The 18,784-nt window shown below is 35.3% G+C and overlaps 1 protein-coding gene across 1 annotated transcript; it reads right to left on the bottom strand.

Annotated features, from left to right (window-relative positions):
* Positions 1 to 1,387: 1,387 nt before the first annotated feature.
* LOC116025544 (DNA mismatch repair protein MSH6) lies at positions 1,388 to 11,736 on the bottom strand. The gene is made up of 21 exons (XM_031266800.1): positions 10,654 to 11,736; positions 10,180 to 10,273; positions 8,678 to 8,780; positions 8,533 to 8,586; positions 8,360 to 8,434; positions 8,095 to 8,163; positions 7,660 to 7,743; positions 7,384 to 7,578; positions 6,222 to 6,772; positions 6,010 to 6,139; positions 5,715 to 5,806; positions 5,442 to 5,620; positions 5,166 to 5,368; positions 4,942 to 5,043; positions 3,951 to 4,113; positions 3,095 to 3,384; positions 2,884 to 3,021; positions 2,404 to 2,483; positions 2,211 to 2,310; positions 1,882 to 2,011; positions 1,388 to 1,743 (listed from the first exon to the last, which is right to left on the bottom strand). Exons 1-21 carry the CDS (start codon positions 11,498 to 11,500, stop codon positions 1,511 to 1,513), a joined length of 3,912 nt encoding a protein of 1,303 aa, XP_031122660.1. The 5' UTR covers positions 11,501 to 11,736; the 3' UTR covers positions 1,388 to 1,510.
* Between the last annotated feature and the right edge of the window lie 7,048 nt (positions 11,737 to 18,784).

Below are 18,784 nucleotides of genomic sequence, written 5' to 3'. Positions count from 1 at the left end.
TTTTAACATGATGTACGACTTCCTTCACAAGTACAAAGAATGCAAACGGAATTAAGATATATAACAACATTGAATCTTATTGTATATTTTAAATGCTAAAAACATGTACTTTAGAATTTTAAATATCAAAACTATGAATGCTCTTGATTCTTGAATGTATAGTGAAAAATAAAAATTGAACAAATTTGGTACTGATGGAGCCATGGCCAAGGGCCAAAGATAATTAAGTTAGAAGGGGTTTAAAAGATTGTATAGTTCAAGTTAAGTTGGAATTAGCCAAAAGAGGGGGGGAAATGTACAACGATCGAGATTAAGAAGAAGAAGAGGAGGAGGAGGAGAACAAAAAAGAAGCCATGATGAGATAAAAAGTACATGACTTTGAAAAACAAATTTTAAAATTATTTTGATAAATAATATTTCAAAGTACTCTACTTTGAAAAAAAATGTATTGTTTTCTAACAGTCTAATATACTCGCAATGTCCAATAAAAATTACTGGTAGAATTAACAAATTCCAAAAAAAAAAAAATTGTTGAATTTAGATTATTAAAAAAAAAAAAAAAAAAAAAAAAAAAAAAAAACCACCCGTTAGAGCAGGCGGTTCAAACTGAAACCGCCTGCTCTAGAATTACAGAAAACCTTCTCAAAAGATTTCAGTTTATCAAAATTGACACCAAATTGTGGCCACCTCTATCATTGAAAACATTAGCAGCCTATTTAGTTGATAGACTTCAATTGGAATAGTATTTTTGCGAATAAACATACTTTAATACTTTATATGCATTTTATACCTCCTATTATAAAACTAAACTAAATTTAATTCAAGTCACACCTACAAAATTAAACTTAACTCAAAATTCTTTAATACAATGCACTCTATAAAATAACGTTTTTTTTTTCTTTTCAATGTTACCACAAGTTGGATTAACATATAGTGTCGATCACTAAAATAGCATTTTTCATAATAATAATAATAACAGATAGACAAACTACATATATTCTATGACCCTGAGATGTTCTTATGTAAGAATTTCTCTTCTTCTTTTGGGTAAACTAGGGGCATAGAGGGCTTAGGCAAATTATTGTGCGGGCTATAATTCACATAGTTGTGTAGATCATGAATATAAAGTAAATTTTTAATATACTAAAATTATATTATTTGTGTACTGAATATACATTATTTGGTAGTATATATAAAATAATGTATTTTAAGCACTCAAATAATGTACTTTACGTACACAAATAATGTATTTTTATTATATTAAAAATGTACTTTTTATTTATGGTCTACACTCTACACAGATGTGTAGACCATAATCCATGGATTAACCTGTGGGTTGATGTTTCTTTAGAGGTTATTGGTAAAAACAGACCCAATCAGTAGAGGATTTGAGCAAAGGTACCCATTGCAATTCTCAACCGATTCCACATAAAACAATGGACGGACATTGGAATTTCAAAATTATACAATGGGGGATGCAAAAAAACTGTACACTGCCCTTTTTTCCAGTTTATTCCAAGAGCACCTTTGCTCTATATTGTAAATCATTCAATAATTCAAAAGCCTTACTCCCGTAAGGTTCATTGTAATCGGCAACATGCATCAAGCTCAGGATGACTTCTATCGCCTTTTCATCCCAATTCTTACTCGAATTTCCTCTCGATCCTTTGTTGTTGCCGCCATATACCCCTTCAAATTCTCGAGACTTCGCAGCAGCCTTTTCGAGTAAATTATCAGGAAGTCCTACAATGATGTGGTTCGAGAAAGCAAAGAGATGATAAATTTTGGAGAAGATCGTTTAGTTTAGCCTAAGACTAACCCAAATCCCTTGACTACCCCTCTCCAAGCAAACAATAACAATGCTGTGTATTATTAACTCACCAGCCAGGCGCGCAACATTCACACCATAACTTCTGGGGCATGCGCCTAATGTCAACTTATAGAGAAACGTAACTTCCTCCAAACCTCCTAATCCTTCACCAACGTGGCATGCCATATGACACAGCGAGACCTATAAACCAAGAGAAGATGAACATATTTTCTGAGAATTCAAAAATAACCCGGGTGAATGATGAAATTGAAAGAAACCAAGAATCTGCTTAGCATATTAATGTTCCGAAAAATGACAAGTATCAATCTCTTTTCCTCAGAGACCAAATTTGAGGAAAGCTTAATCTCAATTATTAGGGAAAAAGGATGAATGACCGCACCTGAGGATCTTCCTGATAGTCAATGGCCAATCGATGATAATGAGTAGAAAACATTCCTCTACATTGCACCCTGTGAACAAAATGTTCAAGAACTGACTCACTGCCAAAGAAAGAAAAAATGAGAACCTCAGACTGTCAGACAGAACTGATCGAACATCAAAAGTATGCATGCTAGCAAAGAAAAACGCATTACGCTATTGCTTGTCCATCGGAAGTTGATGTTCCTCGGCCAAGTTCATCCAGTGCAACAAGTGAATTTCGGGTTGCAGACGACTGTATTTACCATCAGAATTAGGTCGATATTACGAAACAAGAGTGAAATTAAATATCAATGCAGCATCACACAACAGGTTTAGGAACATGCAAGAATGAAGCTTAAGAATGTTTCCTCCCTTTGTCACAGTGCTCAATAGGCATAAGTCTTCTCATTAAGAGAAGTATTCCTGAATCAGAGGAAACGAACAATATATGGGCTTTGGAGAATTCGTAGGCTATTCATTTTACACCATATTCAAACAAAATACCAATTAGTTGATTTCAAAAACATTTCCCATCTCAATCAGTGATTTCATTTGATGCATCCACCTAGTAGTCAATATATGCGTGTCTAAGAAGCAAAGAATGGCAGTCAAGAAAAATAATGTAATTGCACACACAAAGAATGATATCTCACCAGCATAGATGCAGTTTCTAAGAGTTCTGTCAAGAAAGTACTTTGGCCAGCCATAATATGATCTTTAGCACCCATTCGAACAAAGATCCTGTCCACAGGGGACAGGTCAAAAGATGCTGCTGGTACGTCAGCTCCAACCTGCACAGAATCATGAGCTAAGTCATTAACATAAAACAGAGCAAACAAAAACACAGCACCAATTTTTAATCACCTGTGCCAAAATCACAGCTAAGCAAACTTGGCGCAAAAGAGTAGATTTTCCTCCCATATTAGGACCAGTTAGCAGGATAAAACTCGAATGTCCAGCACCACCAAGTGTAACATCATTGGAGACAAATGCTCCTTTATCCAGAGAATCAGTTCTAAGAATAGGATGTCCTAAGCTTTTAGCAACAAGGCATGGAACATTGTCCTGAGAGGGCAATTCCCTTATATGTGGCCGACATGTTGGCCCTTCATAGTAATCACTAGCAATGGATAAACTGATCAAAACATCCAGTTCTGAAAAAGAAACACACCAACAATGGTCTTTTACAGTTATTACTTCAAATGGAACTGGTCAAACTAGTATTAGAAGAAGACAAAATAGAAATAAAATTTATATGAACTGGATAAGGTCACACAGTGGTGCTCTAACCAAGCACCCAATTGCACTTTCAGCTTTCAATTGGCGAAGGAAAACAAGGGAAGAAGAAAGCAAGTATGAATTCCCTATCAATTAGTACATTTTACCAGGAGATTAAATGAAAACAAATGTCAAGTAAATGTACTTTTTAGAAAAGAGGGAAGTAATATTAGTGTAGAAGTCAGATTATGTTGGCCATACATTCACCTTCCCAGCAGAAAAAGAAAAGGGAAGTAGATACAGGGTTATCATGTAAGCACCAAATTATTATAAATATTACTAAATTATTGATTAAGTTAAATACAGCGAAAAGCAGTGGAAAGCCACATGGCCTAAAAGCAAGTGTAATTTTGGGCAAATATTTTCTTAATATAAGCAGTGATGAGCACAATAAACCCAAAAAGAGATGGGCAAACGCTACTATTAGAAAAGGCAATGTTACCTGCAATAGTAGAAATTAGTTCTCTCCATATACTATGATGCTCACAAAAACGCCCAATAAGCCTTTGTAAAATACTTTTCAACTTGGACTCTTTCTCAGTTTCAGCCTGAGAAAGCTCTCCCATTAACTTCCTTATAACTGGATTCCAATACCGGAAATAACCCTGAGTATAGACGTTGACAGTGTTAAGAGTGTATGTTCCACGTAGCACTTCAAGACAACTTAGGAATAAGCAACATAGTAAACAAAGGAGCAAAACTTTCCCCAAAGGAAAATATCTTCACATTATCTCTTTAAACTGCATGCTGGTTAAATATCTGGAAACAACATTATATTTATCTGTAATGATGCTGTTAACAAGCATGGAGATAATTTATTTATGTGATATCAACTAGTTTTCATGAATAAAAATGAACTGAGAAATGGATGATTGATTCTACTGCCCTTAAGGGTCTCATACTTTCCTTTCTTTTACCAGTTAGTTTAAATCATTGTTAGTATGTTAACAAAATAAAAATAAAAAATAAAAGATTGAATAGCACTGGTTTATGAAAAGTAACTTACCTATCTTTACACCCCATAATTTACGGGCTTTGTAAACATTACTTAGTAAAGATAATTGGGATTTTAGCTTCCTTGATTCATTGTATTCATGATTAGAACCATGCACTTTTAAAATAATACTTGTTTTGATGCATCTTGCTTCGCCAAGAAACAAATATCCCACATTCCAGCACCCCACTTTCTTTTGCATGGTCTTTGTGTATAACTCAGGAGACGTGAACTAACAATCAAGAAGTAAAAGAAAACCGTCCAGATCTCTAAAAATTTGAAAGTCATTACTTCCACAACTAAATACTTCGTACTATCAAGACAGCATATGTAATTGATGTAGGTTTAGATTCAAAACTTTTGAAATCTTGGACTGGGTTTTCCATCCTTAAAAAAATCCAGTATCAATTGGAGTGTATTTCTGACATATAAGACAGACCTTTTTGGATGCTTGCAATTCGTACTCCTGAGGAACGCGCTCACACAAACTTTCTGGCACTTCCAAGAGGTATGCATCCTTTCCAACTGTGACATACTTAATCTACATACAAAAGTAAACATAAAATATCCATAAAAGGAAAAAAGAAACACAAAGAAAATTATTAGATAGGAATAAAGAAGATCCAACGAATGTATATGAAAGAATTCATATGTATGTTTTACCGATGTATCTCCAAACAGCTTTTGTTGTTCCTTCAAGTGCTTTGCCAGACTAAGTTCAACCTTCCTAAGGGAACCGCATGCAGCATCATACTCCTCATCAACCCCTTCACAAGGGATAATACGACCTGAACTATTTGCTTCCACCCAATCAAAAGCATCTTTAAACTTCTTTATAACTAATTTAACATCTGGAAGTCCTTTTCCTGCAAACATTATTAAGATGCATGATACCAACAAATAGTACATCATCTTTACAGATATTTAATCCAGTCATACCAGGTGTTAGAAGATCATGTAACAGCTTTGAATCTGTGTTGTCTAAAGTCGCGCCAAGTGAAAAGCATGCATTCACCATTATTTCACACCCTCTCAAAGCTGATATAAACTGTTGTAGCTGTTTCTTTGCAGCATCCTCATATAGTACCACTTTATTTGCATTTCTCCCATTAGCTTCACTGAATTCAGCACGCATTAAGGAGAAATCTATCAGAGATGATTAAAAGTCAATTAATAGATGTCATTGTATTCAATACCACTGTCTATTTTCACCTGCTAGCAAAAATTTGTGCAAGCACCCTTTCCATGTCAGGAAGTCTTGATAACTCTTTTCTAAACTCAAGTACACCAGGTAAATTAACTCCCTATGAAAAGGGAAGTTCAAAGCAGATTAGGAGTGTATCAAATCTTCCAAAAGTGAAAACTCTTTTAGTCCCAACTGATATCAACCACAAGTTTCTTCTTGTAAGACCAAAAAAAAAAAAAAAAAACAGGCCAGATACTATCCCATTCGGTTGTATTAATATATAAAGGAATTTGAAACAACTTTTGAAAGTAAAGTGTGTACCTTTAGTCCTGCTACTGCATCCTGGCGTTCTTTAATTGCCTCCAGATGATATAAAGGTCTTGCAAGCCATGTTCTAAGTAGCCTTTTTCCAAATGCTGTCACACAATGGTTCATCTGAGCGTACAAAGTCCTACAAGGGCAAGGCTTAAGAAAATCACCACAGCACTTGCAACAAAAATAACAAAATGAAAAATAGAAAAAGCCATATATACCCTGAAGAACCACAGTTTTTGCTATTCTCAAATATCTCAAGGTTCTCAAGTGCAGCAGCATCAAGAACCATATATGGTTTTTGAGCAATCATGCCAAATTGGGAAAATGGGAGTAACTCAAACTCTGCAAACTTGAGTAGGCTCACATCTAGAAAAGCTTGCTTCAAATAAAATAGAGTTCCTCCAAGAGCTGAAAGGGCATACATTCCATTCTCACCCGCATTAACAAGCTCAGACAGCACATTTGGTAAATTTCTCAATTCAGCATCGTTATCAATGGACTCGCTGGGATGCAAATCTGCTTCATTTCGAGAATATGGAATTGGTGTATTATTAAGACGTTGATACATATTCTTAACTTCAGATATGGTTTTCTCAGCATCCCAAAATTCAGAGAGGGGAACCAATTCATTCACTAGTGGATTTCTTGTATGTCTATGCAGTACTCGCTCTGTTTCATGGCTAAGCAACTTGGCAGGCTTTATTATTTCCACTGGTCTAAACTCATATAACAGACTACAGAGGGAACTGCAATCTGAATCATCTGCAAACTGGGAAAGAAAAACAGATTTGGTCATATCAAACTAACAAAATTTTACATTATATCAAATTTACAACGATTATGTTCTAGCTAAATAAAATATTTTATTAAGACTAATCATTTTACATCATCGGACCATCCCCATATTATTCATTTTACAGTGAGAGCCTGCATTTATTTTGTGCATTCATATGAAAATAATGGTATATGGAATCCATATACTGTCACACACCACATTTGTGTAATGCCACATTGTTTTACCAAAATGTCCTTCATGTTTGAGGAGTTGACAATTGTTTTATTCAAAGTAACTATTTTCTTAGTGGAAGGACTAATTTGGCAACCTTTGGAATCAACCAGGGTAATATTTTTGACTTGACAAATGGGAATCGGTTTAAATAGTGACCCATAATTCAGGGACTAAAAATGCAATTTTTTGTATGAAGTATATTTCTTTTTCATTCCATACACTGCATCTTTAGATGAAATTAGCACTCACCTATAAACAGCAACATTAAATGGCCTACGATTAAGCAATAACATCAAGAAACTTCACGCAACAAGGATAAAATAACATCTAAACTTTGTACTTTGAAAATATTATCAATGCCAGTGTTGTACCTGTCCAAGAATAACCTTGCTTGTAGCAACATCAACCACACAGACACCATAAGTCCGCTCCCCTAGCTGGTTTGCAGATGTTTGGCAGCTTTCAGTCACAGCAATAAGATATGAAGCATCAGGGCTTACAGTGAGCATTTCACCTTCAGTTAATGTTCCTTTTGTGATAACTGCACATATCTCACGTTTCACGACCTAATGAAGATAGATGACTATGTCAATCTTCAAAATTATTTCCAAAGTAATTTAATATAGCAATGTTCCACCAGAACCAACCTTATCTTTAGAGCCCTTTTCCCTACGACGAAGCTCAAGTTGTTCAGGTGTCTCTGTTTGTTCAATGACAAGAACCCTGTAACCCTGCTCTGCCAAAAAATATTTAGGATCAATTTTTGAAAAGACAATGTGTTATGCAAAGGCCATAGGAAAATAACATAAGGGGGAGTTTGGTTCAAATTATATCACATAACCTTAGTAATGTGAACATTGGAATGTTATATGCTCTTGTTATGTTCAAAGGAATGTAAAACATATTATGGGAAAGTGAGAACTTGTTTTTTAGTTCAGTTTTTGCTACATTCAGGAAATCTCATTCCTCCAAATTCTTAGGTTATGTGAGATTCCCAAGAATGTTACGTCACCTAAAAACATTCCTTGAGCCAAACACTCCCTAAAGGCATAAGCCTTTGCAGTATTAAATTAGGGTACAACCTTCCGAGCCAGTTTCTCTGCATTCATTGAGAAGTTTTTTTCTGGAAATCCACAATGAGGTTGTTCTCCCTACAAAGACAGGAAATAATGAGCTTTTTAGAATGGACAGAGTCATACATCAGAAAGGTTTAAGTCTCCGACCATCATTACTTGGATTAAGACATCAGTAAAAGAAGTGTGAAAGAAAGAATGATAACCAGTCTACGCATTCTTTTGCTTGTTATGTTATTTTACTTTTTCATGTGGAGTGGAGAAATCAAATTACCTTCATGTACTGCAAGTCTAATTCTTTGGCTCCAATATGTGCATCCATTTCAAAAAGCTCATAAAACTTTCCCATCTGATTCAACAGTCCCAAGTTTGGTTACAATTTTATTTAACAAAGATACAAGTTTATTGGCAAAGTGAATGAGCATCAACCGTATTCCCAACAAGTACCTTGAAAAAAAGAACTTTGTCCATGTGTTTTGACTTAAATTCCCACCATTGTCTCTGGAAATCACAAACATATGTTTTAGGTATTTTGAAAGAGGTATTTGAAAACCTCTAAGCCTCTAACCTAGTAACCAGATAATGAATTTACCTGGCCACCACTTAGACCCTTTAAAAAGTCAGGAGGAAGGTAAAGAGTCCTTGAATCATAATTGACATCTCCAGGGCGCCTTCTATTTGCATCCCTCCTGCCCCTTTTTCAGCATGTCAATCAATCAGCATCAAATATCAAATAGATAATAAACTATAAGGAATTCCATATGCTTTAAATACTAAAATCTACTACACCAATAAAAAAATATATATTTAGAACCACATCAATGATGTGAAATGTTTGGCAAAACAAGGACACATTTCTCCATCCACTTAGTCCAAGGGTCAGTCATGTTATCAGTTGGTACAGACTTCCATTTGTAAACAGGGCCGTATCTGAGCATGTCTAACATGTACAACTGCACAGAACCCCCAATTTTTGGGGGCCCATATTTTAAAAAAAAAATTATATGTATATATAGTTTATAAAAATTTAGGCTAAATGTATGAAGATTGGACCAATTTGTGACAAGATGGAATTGAGCCCAATTGACAATTGCTTTTAAAAACCCAATATAAATTAAATCCAATATTAGGACTCTATGTATTTGAGTCAGATTATGACTTTCTATTCTAGGCTTTCTGTGATTTCCTTATTCTAATCTCCCTGAGATTCTCTCATTATATATATCTCTGTAATCTATATCTTTGAACCATTTCATTCAATACAATTCATTCAGTTCTCATCTGGTATCAATTAGCTAGATTAAATGTGACAGTTTTTCAATTCTTGAATTCACAATTCGGTAATTTCGTAGATCTGATTCTTCATTTCTTCTTGATCACACAAACTCTCAAGTCTCAAGTTCTTCAATTCTCTTAACATGTAATTAAAAATTACGTATTTTTCATAATTTTTGTTTATTGTTTTGAAGAATATGTTTCTTGATTAATTATTTATTTAGAGTTTCTAAATAAATTCTTTTTTTTCCTTAGGATTTTATAATTATGTCTTCTAAAAAATATACATCTAGGTCTGAGAAGCGTAAAAAGAAAAGAAGAATTGAGCAACTAACTCAATCTCAAAAAGGAGCTTTTGAAAAATTCATTACAAAACAAACTCAAATAAATGAGCAAAAAGATGATTCCAATGTAATCTTCATATAGAAGATCAAGATGATTGTGATATTGGAAAAAATTTAAATGATAGTGTACACAACGATGATAGGTATCATTGTGACAATGAAAATAATGTGAACGTTGATAGTTGTTTAGATGATGTTTGTCACAATGATGACATCAAAAGTTTGATTGATGATTTTGCGTCTAAATATGCACGACACATGTCACTTTTTAAATAAAATTTTATATGTATTTTTTATATAATATTTATATTTTGATACAAATTTTTGAACAACTATTATTTATATATAGAAATTACTCAAAAAAGGGTCCAATTTAATATATGACACAGGGCCCCAATTTTTATTGGAACGGCCCTGTTTGTAAATATTAGACTACCTAAGAAAATGAACTTCAAACATTGAAATCAGAACTTACTTCCCAAGGAAGCGCAACTTCTCCATTTCACGCATGCTAAATCTTTCTGCTGAATTGCCAATTAAAATATCATCAGCATTGGATGCCTTCACACCTGCAATGTGATAAATCAGAATAATTCTTAATTTTCCAGCATTGCCAGCTAAAGTTTGATTGAGGAATTTAAAATCTTTTGTTATTGACAATTGAAGTAGCAGTCTTCATACCAGCAACTACATTGCATTTAATCCATTTGGCCATTGTTCAAATGAAAGAGCTTTAACTTGGATAGAAGATTCACTAACTCACTTAGTCAAGAAAAGGATTTGGAATTTGAAAACATTCTAATATTCTAATTATAATTCTAATACACTATATTTTAAGCATACTTCACATAAATATCATCTGATCTTCAAGAACTCAAAAGGATAACACATCCATGTCAAGTAAAAAAGACCTCGAAATCAACCAAAAATAATAGGCTGTATCACTTACACTCCAGATTATTTGTCACTGACTCAATGACCTTTACTCCAGTGATAGCAGTAGGTGCCTTCGTTTGAGTGCTTTTGTTATTTCCACCACTTTTAATCTTTTTCGCCTCAGTAGAAACCAACTTAAGCCCTTCAGTAAATTTCCTCTTCCTCAATTCTGCCTTCTTGCTGATTCCAGATTTTCCTCTTCTTAATCCATTATCATCAATATCATCATCCTCAGCCTCTAAATCCATATCAGCTGGGCAACCTTCATCCTCCTCTGCTTCTTCATTAGCATCATTTCCCCAATCTTCATCCTCAGAGTCATCTCCACCACTCTCAATACCACCATCCAACTCCTCTTCCTCCTCATCGTCTACCACTTTAAGCCGCCGCAATCGACGAAACTTTGTCACCACCGGTGTCTCAATCCACTCAATCCTTTCCTGAGAAAGATTCAGCATCTCCTCCTCTTCATCGTCATACTGAACCAAATGCTTACCCGAAATCTTATCAAAAGACTTTACGCACCCTTCATACCAACATTTATCCAAAGGCCAATAAACCTTAATCCTCTTATTCAGGACTTCTTGTCCGTATGAAGTCTCAGTAGAATCTGGGGTTGGAGATGGTCCGATGACTAAGAGGGGTTTATTCGACTTGGAACCGAGGGGTGGCGCCGTGGCGGGGCTAGGGTTAGGGTTTGGGCTAGTATTCTTAAATGTTTGGGTTTGCTTAGTGGGAAGACTGGACGGTGAAGGAGAAGGGGAAGGTGTGGATGATGTTTTCTTGGCAAAGAAAGCTGTGATTTGCCGCTGTTGATTCACTAATGGAGATCTGCCATTGCTCGGCCGGCGGGACGCCATTGATTATTATACTGTTGCTGTGGAGACTGGAGAGTGTGTGTGTGTGTGTGACACAGAGAGAGAAGGTAAATAGGCGTTCCGGACGAATGGGAAATGGCGGGAACAGAGGCCTAGTAAGTAGTAATGATCGGTAACCTTTGGCGGGAAAGGTGAAAGTTGCTATTTCCCTGATTCCTTCTCGACTGTCCCCGGACAAAATCCGACGTTCATGGTTTTGTTGTACAATGGTTTTAGGCTCCTACAACCCGGCAGATTGCAACGGTGAAAGTAGTTATGAGATTATAACATTGTTTGACGGTACTAGCAAGTGAATTATGTTGATAATTTTGACTAACAAATTGTTTTAGCTGTTGATAGAGAATATACGATAATCAACCCTATTCTGAATGTATTAATGTGCTTTTCTCGATTCCTAATTTTGTCCTATTGTATAGACATACTATTATTACAATAAGCTAATCCCATCCACTATGAGGCTTGTTGGAACATCATGCTACTCGGACAAGAGAAAACATGAAAAGAGGAGTCTGGCATGATCGTGATCGATCTCATAATCGATCGCTTAGTGGGCACCGAGCGAAATCATATCACATCAGACATCCCATCCAACAGTCAAACATATAAGAACACTTGGCTCACTTCATCTTTCCGTCAAACCTTCACGAGACACGTGGAGGACATGCCGAGCAGTTGGTATGTGTCATTGCACTCCTTCTATATAAGGCGCATTTATTGTCTTTGAATTGGGAGGGGGCTTTTATTTGCTTTATTATTGCTCCTACTAAGCTAGTATGTATTTGCACTATCATCGGTTAATAAAAGTTAGGAGTGTTGAAGGAGGTGCAGTTACAAGCTGCTTAGAGCAAGTCAAAGAAAAACATCATCCCTCAATTGAAGCATAAATTTCACTCAAGTTTGAAGTCTGGAACTAAAACCCCTTCCTCATTCTTTAAAATATGCATTATTAGGTCCTACTAACACTTATCATGTAATAATTGTTTCTAACATTTCACATGAATAAGAATAAAAGTTTACTTGAGGTATTAAAATAAACATATAAAAATGCAGTTGGTAGGACAATAGGTGATATATAAAGAATAAGTTCGACATTTTGTATGCAAAGGAACCTACATGGAGAGGAGCAACTCATGTCTATCAACCTCAACGCAGGTTAAATCCAAACATTAAAGAGGTTGTACGTACATAAGTCATAAAATTGGTTGACTTTGGTATTGTTTACCCCATTTTAGCCAGTAAATGGATAAGTCCAATTCAAGTTCTACCAACCAAAATATGGGATTACTGCGGTAACCAATCATAAAAATGAATTAATCTATACTAGAACAGCTATTGGGTGGCATATGTGTATTGACTACAAGAAATTAAATGTTACCACTAAAAAAAGATTATATCCCTTTGCCCTTAAAGGCAGTGGTGTGAACATATTGTGAGATGCTTGCAGAATTTGTTTGAAAAAAAATGTACAATAATGGTATTTTAAAAAGAATGAATTTCCAATTTGATGGATTTTCTATGTACCACAATACAGTGGTGAAATGTATTACCGCAGATGCCTCCTGAATATAGTTAAAGGGCCTATATGTTTTGAAGACTCAAATCGGCAAATGGAGTCCAATATGATTCATTCCGTGATACATGTTATGCTCGTGCCTTGTTAGATTACAATCAAGAATCTGTTGATGAGATAAATGATATAAGGTAAATTATTTCAATTTAACATCATTTGATTCAAAACAGTTATTGGACTCCAACTTAGAAGTTGGATCATATCAAAGTTTTTCAGTAATTCAGGACAGTATGAATCAACCAATGAGCGTTCATTAATAATCTTCATAACAACGAATGCACTATGAAGGTTATCAAACTGTTCTTTTCTCACGGCAATCTTCTAGATTAGTGTCATAGAACACAAGGATAAAAACTCATTGGGGAGTAGTTGGTTATCCTATAAATTATAAATTAGATATAGTTAATAGTACGCTTTAGACTTGTCAAGTAAAGTCATTTATTAATAAGTAATGGTGCATTACCTGTGGATATTTGTCTCTCAGTTATACAGCTGACATGCCTATCAACTATTTACACTCCCTGTCTCATAAAAGGAATGGTACATTACCATCCCTGTCAACAACTCTCACTTTAATCGTATATCTCAAAATTCCTTCTCCCCATGTCCTATTACACTTGCAATAGTCGTAGAAGCCTTTAGTATTTAGGGAAAGCTTTTTGCTACAACCTTGTGTCTTGCATGAGTTATAACACTAGTCCAAACTACATTCTATACCCACAATCTTGGCCACGGCAAATTATGTTGTGGACCCAGGTCCACCTTGCAATATGGACCTGGGTCCAAAACTACGTCGTTTTTGTCTCTCTTTTTTTTTTCTTTTTTTTTTCAAAATTAGTAAACATATTGCTGAATATAGAGTTGTTCAAAAATGTGTGAATGTAGAGGTTTCAAAGTGTGAATGTAGAGTATAGGAATCGTGAATGTACATTTATGATTGTGTGAACGTAGAGTTGCCCAAAAATGTGAGAATGTGGAGGTTTCAAATTGTGAATATAGAGTATAGAAATCGTGAATGTAGAGTTATGCATGTGTGAATCTGTAATAGAGTTAAGAAGTTCTAGCAACTTGTAGCCCTGTAATGTGTGAATGTGAAGTTCTCAAGTTGTGAATATGGAGTATATGACCTGTGAATATAGAGTTTTGAATGTGTGAATGCATAACAGTGATAATATAGTTATTAAACATATAATCTTGTAATGTGTGAATGTGGAGTTTACAAAGTGTGAATGTAGAGTATCATATAATCCTGTAATGTGTGAATGTGGAGTTTACAAAGTGTGAATGTAGAGTATAGTGTATGTAAATGTGGAGTTTACAAAGTGTGAATGTAGAGTATAGTGTATGTGAATGTAGACCTAGGTCCACCTTGCAAGGTGGACCTGGGTTCACGGCATAACAATTGCTTAGCCACAACCCAATAGTCTCCGTACTGGACATAAACATACATATTAAAAACACTGCCCGTAGTAGATTTTATCACATTATTTTAAGTAATATACTTGACATATTAAAATACCAGTTTCTTCTCATAGACATCACTAATGGTACTCATAACCATAGAACCATTGTTGAATGTGTCAAAAGTATTGGCAGCAGACATACTTAAGATAGAACAAATACTACGCGTATGAGTCTTCTCACCACATATTCTATAATATACATCAAAGAAATTAGTAATTTATTATAAGTCTTAAGCTGACAATTTTTTATTTTTTTTATGTCTTAGTGTAGTTTTTACCTCTCCCTAAACTCAATTATTTCATGAATATCATCATTGATAAATAATTGTGTGGCATCATATGAGCTTGAACTTTTAGTTTCCCCAGCTATTGAAAATAATGCACAGATAATAAAAAATATTATTGAACCATGTAAAATAATTTTTATTAATAAAAGGAAAAAAAACTAACGGTAAATATTGTTACCAAGTATATTTGTATATTAATAAAGTACAATAGTGTTTGTGTACTATAAAATGGAGTCCCCCCAACTTGGTACATGAGCTCCCCTTTTATACTAACGACTACAATAATGACGACCACAATAATGAGCAACTGCTCCTCTCCATAAGTGCTCGGCTCCTCAATAAATGTTGTGTGTTTCTTCGTAACAGCTTTTTGATAAGGTAGACCTAAAGAATCGTTATTTCTTCCTAAGTGATGCATGCTTAAATGGGTTGGACTTACCGGGTCGATCTAGTACCTTGCCCAATTATCCTGTCACCACCCCCTACTCCTAAGTTGAGAGCGTAGCGGAGTCAACTAGAGAGTAATAATAGTGTATCTTTAGGTGGTGAGATTTGAAATTCAAAAAATAAAAAAACCTTGAGCAATAATTAAAACGTTGGAGTCCCAAGAAATTAATTGCACCCCTAACTTTTTGAGAAAACCTAAGTCAGCCATCACCCAAATAATTACCGCATTAATTAGAAATTTACGAGATGGCTGGCGGCTATCCACACTCCGCCGACAGTGAACCACGATCACCATGAGAACGCCGACAAAGCATCCCTGTAACTTGCATGGAGTCCCAATCAATTAATTGTACCGCCAACTTTTTGAGAAAACCCAAGTCAGCCACCGCCCAAATAATTACTGCATTAATTAGAAATTTTCGAGATGGCAGCCGGCCATGCACGCTCCGTCGATGATAAACCACGATCACCATGAGAACGCCAGTGAAGCAGTCTTGTAACCTGCATGCCATCTCTTCCAAGCCGGAGACTGCTCTGGAAGAGGAGAACTGAGAGGGCATCGGAACTAGACCATAAAAGTTTTCTAAAATTTCACTGCTATGAAGGACGTAACCACATCAATGCAAAGATCAAACAAACACAAATTGCCACAAAAAATTATATCAAACTAAAATCCAAAACATCATCAAAGCTAGCAACATCGGAAGAGGGAGACAACTAAGGGACATGAAACAGAGAATACCACCATTGTTGTTTTTGCACCCAAGCTCTCAGACTAGTAACCCTCCAAATTGGCATGAAAAAGCCGAACATAAGAGTGAAATGGTGGAACAACAACCACCAAACGGGAGTGGTCGAGGACTGCTTCGACCTGACGTTATTTTTCTTTCTTTATTTTTTTTGTTTGATCATAAAGTTGAGTGTTGATTCACTTGCATTCACACAGATTTCACTCAAAAGGCACATCTGCCTGTCAAAACTCAAAAGGTGAAAAGAATATCCGCAGCTAAGGTACAAGAAAATCTATTTGATACAAACGTCCTAGCACCTTGTAAACAACAGAATATATTATATCTAAATTCAGAACCTAAACTTGGAAGACAACCGACCATAAGAATTTGGACATCTCCCAACTTTTTTAAAGGATGAGACACCCACCAAACTCATGCCCAGAAACCATACAACCATATAACCATCTGACATCCTAGCATCTTAGCTTAGAAGGGAAACTGCGCAAATGATCTGATTCGTGGTGAATTTTCCACATGAAACAAACACTCAAAACAACACTTCCCAAACAAGAATATGAAAGAATTGAATAGGAAATGAAAGGGTATTGGCAATCTCAGCTATCTAAACCTCTCACTGAAAAGTGGACAATAAATATAACCTTCTCAATACCAGAGTTTTACTTTTGGCTACTCCTGCCACCATGGCCGAGAATCGCCTCGACCATGAAGAAGCCGAGGCAGGGCTTCGGCTGGTGGCTGAGGTCTCGCCATGAAGAAGCCGAGGCCCGGTGCCTGGCATTATTTTTCCTTTTTTTTCTTTTGATTATTTCCTTTTTTGTTTTTTTTTTTTTGGATTTGTTTTTGTTTTTTGTTTGTTTTTTTGTTGTTTTTTTTTTTTTTTTGTGCGTGAGCCCTCATAGTTTACTTTGGCCAGCCGTTGGCTCGGTCAAAGGTTAGCTCTTCCGTAGGGTAGTGAGCGAGGTCAGGTTTTTCGTGCGCGAGCGCTCATAGCTTACTTTGGCCGGCCGTAGGCTCGGTCAAAAGTCGGCTTTTCGGTAGGGTAGTGAGCGAGGTCAGGCCCCGTACCATCACTTAGGGGATAGCATTTTCGTGACTAAGCCATGAGCTCGATTCAGAAAATGTCCTTCCGTTGGGTAACTAGCGGGATCGGATGTCGTGCTGGCCCTTAGAGAATAGAGTGTGCATCTCATTTTTTTTCTTGTTTGCTTGTTTTTTTTACTTGATTTGATTAAGAACATATTGTGGTCGAGGCGCGACCTCTTCTATTGTGGCTGAGGCACAACCTCGGTCTTAAAGAACTGTTATTTCTTCCTAAGTGATGCATGCTTTAATAGGTTGGACTTATCGGGTCGGATCCAGTACCTTGCCCAATTATTCTATCAGAAACAAACATACAGTTTGTACTGTGTACTTACTATTGAAACAAATTTTTACCCTACATAATTGCATCAAAATAATGACATGATCATTGCAATTTTTTTTTGTACCAAGAGTTGGCCTTATCTACATGGTTGTCCCAGACCGTGCATTTCATTTCCTCACCACTGAAAATTTAAAAACAGAACAGTCTGTAAAAAATATATATATATACATAGTATAGGATTAAAAAAAACAACAACAAATGAAAGAACATATATAATTTACCTTACATCCTCTATGAGGAAATTAATAACACTGCATTTTTTGAGGTTAGATGGTTACCTCGATATCATGGAAGACACATTATCGACATTTCACAACTTCACTGAACCTACATTCCCGAACTTCATAAGTACGAATACATTTGACCTTCAATGCTCACGTTGTTTTCATTGGTGATATCTCACTGGCCAGAGGCATTCTAGAACTCAACTTTGCCGTGAGTGTGTTTGCATTGATATATAATTGCAGTGGTGTATCTGATATGAAATTAGACTCCTTTTATAAGCGATGATTTAGAGTCCTATTAATGTATCTTCATGAATAAAATCACTAATGCAGATGTTCGGATATTTAAGAAGTTGTATGCTTGTCCAATAAATGTATCTTCATTAATCCTGATGTTTAGATATCTAATGGACACAATGTTTAATACAAAATAATTATCCAATCAAAGAGTCTCACATTGAAAGCAGCAATCTACAAATAAATAACCTTAAACGCAACGTAGAACTGAATATGTTTGTACTAAAACGACATCGCTAGTGTTGAGTGGGAATTGGAGCAAAAAATTTTGGTCAAAAAACATCTAGCTTTTTTATATATAGGATAGGATATGATAGGATTATTATTATTACTATAAACACATAATATGTTCATTTTCAGTAACATCAATCAAACAGAAAATATAATTTTGTAACTTTAAACCAAGCATAAAAACATAATTTGTTACGTTCAACCAAACGCTAGAAACTTATAATAATTTTTAAAAAATGAGTCAATTTTTAAAAATTATTTTTCAGGTTTACAAATGGACCATAAATGTATTACTCCATATTAAACTATTCCGTAATTAATTTTTCATTGCTACGCGCTCTTTTTTTTTTAGTATGCCTATACGTAAATTACTAGAATAATGATTGTATGTCTGTAAATATAGTTTTATTATTTTAGCATAATATTAATACTTTTAAATATTATAAAGTGCGATGCACGGGTGCAATGCTTGTGAATATATATATAATCCAAAATTGCTTTTGTTGGTTAAATAGTCTGATCTCATTATGCGAGTAGTATAGATTTTGGACATTCTTGTCCAATATAATATT

Source organism: Ipomoea triloba, chromosome 7 (genome assembly GCF_003576645.1).
Source record: "Ipomoea triloba cultivar NCNSP0323 chromosome 7, ASM357664v1".
NCBI classification, from domain to species: domain Eukaryota; kingdom Viridiplantae; phylum Streptophyta; class Magnoliopsida; order Solanales; family Convolvulaceae; genus Ipomoea; species Ipomoea triloba.
Note: the sequence above shows the minus strand (reverse complement) of the source record. Positions and strands in the feature narration are given on the sequence as shown.

What these genes read in the sequence shown, in the direction of transcription:
- LOC116025544 (XM_031266800.1), bottom strand. Translation starts at nt 11,500, where the DNA reads ATGGCGTCCCGCCGGCCGAGCAATGGCAGATCTCCATTAGTGAATCAA. An exon ending in AAGTTGCGCTTCCTTGGGAA is followed by an intron (nt 8,781 to 10,179) that starts GTAAGTTCTGAT and finishes ATGCTGAAAAAG; the next exon opens with GGGCAGGAGGGATGCAAATA. An exon ending in ACAAAGTTCTTTTTTTCAAG is followed by an intron (nt 8,435 to 8,532) that starts GTACTTGTTGGG and finishes CTGTTGAATCAG; the next exon opens with ATGGGAAAGTTTTATGAGCT.